This window comes from Cucurbita moschata, unplaced genomic scaffold, assembly GCF_002738365.1.
Source record: "Cucurbita moschata cultivar Rifu unplaced genomic scaffold, Cmos_1.0 Cmo_Scf00002, whole genome shotgun sequence".
In the NCBI taxonomy this organism is placed as follows: domain Eukaryota; kingdom Viridiplantae; phylum Streptophyta; class Magnoliopsida; order Cucurbitales; family Cucurbitaceae; genus Cucurbita; species Cucurbita moschata.
The window spans coordinates 7,206,618-7,212,644 of NW_019268518.1; the positions used below are offsets into that span (position 1 = coordinate 7,206,618).

General features: G+C 39.3%; 2 protein-coding genes and 2 non-coding genes across 4 annotated transcripts; all 4 read left to right on the forward strand.

The window, feature by feature from the left end:
- The first annotated feature begins 387 nt into the window (after window positions 1-387).
- On the forward strand, window positions 388-2,966 carry LOC111463022 (rop guanine nucleotide exchange factor 5). The gene is made up of 6 exons (XM_023106861.1): window positions 388-913; window positions 986-1,102; window positions 1,177-1,406; window positions 1,476-1,766; window positions 1,848-2,204; window positions 2,280-2,966. Exons 1-6 carry the CDS (start codon window positions 586-588, stop codon window positions 2,763-2,765), a joined length of 1,809 nt encoding a protein of 602 aa, XP_022962629.1. The 5' UTR covers window positions 388-585; the 3' UTR covers window positions 2,766-2,966.
- A 445-nt stretch (window positions 2,967-3,411) lies between these two features.
- On the forward strand, window positions 3,412-3,483 carry TRNAD-GUC. The gene has a single exon. It is a non-coding gene; the product is annotated as a tRNA-Asp (tRNA).
- Window positions 3,484-3,595: 112 nt separating this feature from the next.
- Window positions 3,596-3,667, forward strand: TRNAD-GUC. The gene has a single exon. It is a non-coding gene; the product is annotated as a tRNA-Asp (tRNA).
- Window positions 3,668-4,101: 434 nt separating this feature from the next.
- LOC111463051 lies at window positions 4,102-5,090 on the forward strand. Its single transcript, XM_023106869.1, has one exon. It carries the CDS (start codon window positions 4,262-4,264, stop codon window positions 4,778-4,780), a length of 519 nt encoding a protein of 172 aa, XP_022962637.1. The 5' UTR covers window positions 4,102-4,261; the 3' UTR covers window positions 4,781-5,090.
- Window positions 5,091-6,027: the final 937 nt, after the last annotated feature.

The following is a 6,027-nucleotide window of genomic DNA, read 5'->3' on the forward strand; positions in this document are numbered from 1 at the left end:
TGACATATTTACTGGGGAGAGACCAAAAAAAATTATATGAAGGAAAAGTTTAGAAAGGATAAATAAAAAAAAAATAAAACTATATATATTTATTGATTTTGTAATTTTCTTGTAATTTCTAAAACATTTTTAAAAAATAAATGTTAATAAATAATTTGTTTCTTGGAGCAATTGGCTCAGATATTATTATTTAAATTCAGAACTCGTTCAAATGAAAATATAGAAATTCACCTATATTTTGAAATTTTAAAAATTGATGACAAATAAAATGGGGTGAAAAAGAATCGTACTTTGAATTTGATTGAGAGAGGGGCAGCTGAAACCGGATTCAAAATTCATGACATCACCGTTAGATTGCAGCCAATTTTCTATTTTTTTAATGTTTTTTTTTTTTAAACGTTGGCCTGTCCTGTTCTGTCGCACTTCCGCAGTAACCTTTAAGGAGAGAAACAGAGAGAGAGAGAGAGAAATTTGAATCCTTCCGCCATGTTTGAACCAGGTGAACCATTCAAGCTTCTTTAAACCCACTGTGCTCGCTCTTTTCCTTCCCTTTTGGGGTCTCGAAATTGCTCTTCTTTTCCCAAAATGGAACCTGCTTCGGTCACAAGAAGCGAAAATACTCACAAAGTCGGTGAATCTTTTGGTTCCAATGTTGTTGGAACCGAGTCGTTTACTGACTCAAGTGCTGTGTCTGGGGAGAACAGCTCAAGCAGGTCGAGCTCCGACAATTCCGCCGGCGACTTGAAGACCACCGACTGTTCTTCACCGCCTCAACTCGGCTGGCCCATCCGCAAGGCTCAGCTTCGCAGAAGTTCAAATTCCAAAGCTCGTGAAGTTGAACAAAACCCCAATTCCAACGATTCAAAGCTCAACAAAACGGTTCCTGAAGTTCCTGAAGTACCTGAAGTCTCAGGTTAGTTTGATTTCATTCTCTGTTTAAAACCCATTTTGATTTTGGGGAGCTGATGAACTTTTTGATGAACAGAGATGGAGATGATGAAGGAGAGATTTGCAAAACTGTTGCTTGGAGAAGACATGTCAGGCTCCGGTAAAGGGGTTTCCACTGCTTTGGCCATTTCAAACTCCATTACCAATCTCTGTGGTAAGCTTTTATCTATGAAACTTCCTTTCTTTGCTGCTTCAATGGCTATTTACTCTGTTTTGTTCATCTTGAAGCTACCATTTTTGGGCAACTATGGAGACTCGAACCCTTGCCAAAGGAGAAGAAATCAGTGTGGAGAAGAGAAATAGAGTGGCTTCTTTCTGTGAGTGACCATATAGTTGAATTAATCCCCTCTTTCCAAACATTCCCTGATGGAAGCAAGCTGGAGGTTATGACTTCCAGGCCAAGATCTGATATCTTCATCAACCTTCCAGCTCTCAGAAAATTGGACAACATGCTGCTTGTAAGATTACCCTTGTTTTTGTTGCTCATTACACTGTTCAATTCATGATATTCTAGGCCTTGTTTATAGGAAATTCTAGAGAGCTTCGTCGATACCGAGTTTTGGTATGTCGATCAAGGCATCATCGCTTCCGACAGCGATGGATCGTCGTCTTTTCAGAAAATAGTTCAGAGGCAACAGGAAAAGTGGTGGCTACCGGTGCCTCGAGTCCCGCCCGGCGGTCTTAGTGAAGATTCAAGAAAGCAATTGCATCATACTAGAGACTGCACAAACCAGATATTGAAGGCTGCAATGGCTATCAATAATGTTGCCTTGGCTGACATGGAGGTGCCTGAATCATACTTGGAGACACTTCCTAAGGTTTGGATAGCAGTGTTTTTAAATTTTTGTGTAAAACATAATGCCTTGAAGAACTGCTTGATTTTTGAAACTTTGCTGCAGAATGGGAGAGCTTGTTTAGGGGATGTTATATACCGGTACATTACCTCGGAGCGTTTTTCGTCTGAGAATTTGCTCGATTGCCTCGACTTATCCTCCGAACATGTTGCTCTAGATGTTGCCAATCGTGTCGAGGCTGCGATCTATGTCTGGCGGCGTCGAGCTCATTCGAAACCATTGATCAATCCAGCTCGTTCTACTGCAAGATCATCTTGGGAGATGGTGAAGGATCTAATGATTGATGGTGACAAGAGAGAGTTCTTAGCTAAAAGAGCTGAGGGCCTCTTGAATTCATTGAAGCAACGGTTTCCTACACTAACACAAACCACTTTAGACACTAGCAAGATCCAATTCAACAAGGTACCAATTGTCATTCTTCCACTTTGTTGTTGTTATCATTCGTTTCATATTCATATCATGTAATGCACATTTCAGGATGTTGGAAAGTCCATTCTTGAGAGCTACTCAAGAGTGCTAGAGAGTTTTGCATTCAACATCATTGCTCGAATCGACGACTTGCTTCACGTCGACGACTTAACTAAGCATTCGGATAGGTTGACATCGGTCGGGACGGTTAATGTAGTTGGTCATAAGAAGGGCGCTTACTCGGTGCATCTCTCGAGCACTCCATATAAACTCACATCCACAACTCCATTGGTTAGTCCTGCCAAAACGGAGAGAGTGCCATTTCTGAACAACAAGAACATAAGCAAGCCTCCTCGGCGCGGGTTCGGAGTGAAACGAGTGTTGACAAATTATCTTGGCGTCGATACGAAAGCAAAAACGTGCATAGATTCGATTGAAGGGGCTGCTTCAATTCATAACATTGTTGTGAATGGCAGTTCAGAGCGGAGAAACAGTTCTTCTGCAGATCAAAGTGTGGTGAGCTGCAGCAAATTGCTGGCTGACAAGATCAAATAGTCAATGGAGGAGGATAAAGAGGAAGAACAATAGTATACAGAAATAGAGTAGAATCAATTTGTTGTAAAAACTCTTTTCTGTGAGAAATTATTTGTATTTATTTGATGATGCTTGAGTTCTGCTTTTTTAGAACCTAAAGCTGTTTTTTTCTAGAATTGCTTGTATTGTTGTATTGTGCTATATTGTTCTTGAGCAACTTTTTATTTATTTTATTTATTTTGTTTTTTTCGCTCACAAAAATTATCCCTTCCCACACCGAAGCCTCACTCGTCTAGTAGATATGTTGAACACAACTTTTTTATGAGGAATATTTGCCGTTTTTAATTTAGTTAATATCTTAATTTTTTCTTGTAAATATTTAAAGATTCAATAAGCACACCATTAAAAATCAAAATACACTAAACATTTTTCAACTTTTGAATGATACATTAAACACAGATTTAATTTTTTAAAACTATGCCTATGAGTTTATTTGTTTATAGTATCCATTATTTAAACAAAATTTTGAATTATAAACCAAAATTTAATAAATAAAAATAATTAGTTTTGTTATCTAAAATTCGGGGAAGAATTTCAATATTTACTTCAAAAAAAAAAATTCAAGAAAGAAACATTATTTTCAAAACATTTATACATATTTTTAAAAGTCGTTGTAGTATAGTGGTAAGTATTCCCGCCTGTCACGCGGGTGACCCGGGTTCGATCCCCGGCAACGGCGAATATTTTTTACCATTTTTCAATACGACTTGTCGTCCAACGTCCTATACCGTGAAGGCGAAGTCTGTACTGCTCTCTTTATTATTTGTCTTGTTTTCCGCTTCAAACGTCAAGTCGTTGTAGTATAGTGGTAAGTATTCCCGCCTGTCACGCGGGTGACCCGGGTTCGATCCCCGGCAACGGCGAGTATTTTTTTACAGTTTTTCAAAACGACTTGTCGTCCCACGTAGTCTGCGTTACTTGGTCTATCAACTTAATGTTTCCTGCTTCAAACGTGAAGTCGTTGTAGTATAGTGGTGAGTACTCCCTCGTGTCACGCGGGTGACCCGGTTTCGATCCTCGGCAATGGCGATTATTTTTTTACAGTTTTTCAAAACGACTTGTCGTCCCAAGTAGTGTGTGTTATTTGATGTATGAGCTTGTCGTCAAGTTGTTGTAATATAGTGGTGAGTATTCCCGCCTGTCACGCAGGTGACCCGGGTTCGACCCCCGGCAACGGCGAATTATTTTTTCGTTTTTCCAGTGTTTCAACACGACTTGTCGTCAAGCATCCCATATCGTGAAGGCGAAGTCTGAGTTACTTTGTCTATTTTCAACAAGAACGTCATGTCGTTCCAATAAAGACTCCGACAGGAAGAAGTGCACGATTGTTTCCTATCCTCTCTCACCTTTCTCAATTTCTTCGCCCACTTTACCGATCGCGTAAACCACGCGTTTCAATCAATCCCCTTCTCCATTCCACTCCCGCCGGGATCTGCCATTCCTCCGCCATCTGCAAAATGCCGACCGGCACCAACATTCACATGTCCGCCCTAGACGGCATCGTAAACGTCAATTCCATGTTCACTCTGGCCGTCTTCTTAGGCTTAGCCTGGAACCCCAACGACCCGACGAACAATCTGGTCGAAAGCCCTAATTGCTTGGCCACCCCCAACGTCGCCGAGAATCTGGTAGCCTTCCATGTCTATTCCTTCAGCTCCTTCCTCTTCTCCAGCTTAATCGCCCTCGGCCTTAAGCAGGCCATCCGGATCTCCAAAACCCCCTTCTATCACCCCACCGAGTTCTTCGTTCGCGTCAACAAAACGGCCGTCCGAATCGGGATGCTGGTTTCCGGAATCGGCTCGGTTTGCGGCTGTGGATTCCTCATGATGGCGCTTATCAATGTTGTCCAGATCAAACTTGGTACTCTGAGCTGCGGCAGCTCTCAGACTTACGCGGCGGTGGTTCCGCTCGTGATTTTGGTTCCATTTGCCCTTGTGATTTACATCTGCCTTGTTTCTTACGCTTTTATCAATTAGATCGCTGCGTATTTCCTGAAAATACCACGATTCTTGATCTCCTTACCTGTAGTCTTTTTAATTCTTGTTATACTGTTTCGGTATCGTTATCAATCTTCAGGTGGGACTGCGTATAAACTATTTTGTTCGATTAGACTGAATGGAATCCAGATCTTTGGTTATTTCGGACTGGAAATTTGTACCGTTACGGTTTAGGTGTTGATTCAGTCCACTTTGCTTGGACTCGGAAGAAAATAGACAGAACGAGAAACTCGGTTCATCTTTGCTCCTTCATTTTGTTCATCTTCATTGGAGTGCTTCTTAATTATCACTCTCTTAATAAGTTCTTGATCTTCATCCAGCTAAGTTGAAATGAACTCATTTTGTAAATGTCCTCACTTGTTCAACCCAAACTTCAGGTTGTGATATATATATATTTTTCTGTTTATATTGAGTTGATTTTTTTGATCAAGAAGATTAAAAATATTTACAAAATTACTTGTGACTCGGAAGCCTTTCCAACCACCTCCTAAAATTTTCTATTTATTTTTGTGGGGAAATGTGCTGATGAGAATTTGTAGAATCGAGTTCTCGACAATTAATTTTTCCCAAATTATTTTAAAAAATAGTTATTTTAAAGTTTCATTTTCAATGTTATGTATATTTTTATTTTTATAAGAAACACGTACATACATATAATATAATCTAATTTAAATATTATAATTAGAGTGTGGAAAGAGAGATAAGTGTAGATTTGAGTGGAGATAGAGATAAAGAAAATAATCTCATCTCTTGTCTTATTTATCTAACGAAAAAAAAAAAAAAAACACTCTCTTTTCCATTTCCAGTTTAAACGGGGAATCTCTCTCCGGATAAAATGGATATCTTTATTCGTGAAGACTGAATATGTGACGTCCCTCATTGGTTAGGGAGGAAAACAAACCACCGTTTAAAAGGGTGTGGAAACCTTTTCCTAGCAGACACGTTTTAAAGCCTTGAGGGAAAACCCAAAGAATTAATCATGGTACGTATAAAATTTGTAAAGAATTAAAAAAAAAAAAAAAAGAGGTGACTATTCATATCAACCACTTAGCAATGGGAAAGTGGTAAGTCGGTCTGTAAATGGAATGTCCTTTAAGCCCAAATTAATTGCCAAATCATTTAGTGGAGATAGTGCTGCCCAAATTAACAAATGTCATTTCCTCAAGTGATACCACTTTATTAAGTGGGTTCACCTACAACCACAAAAAAAAAAAAAAAAAAAAAAA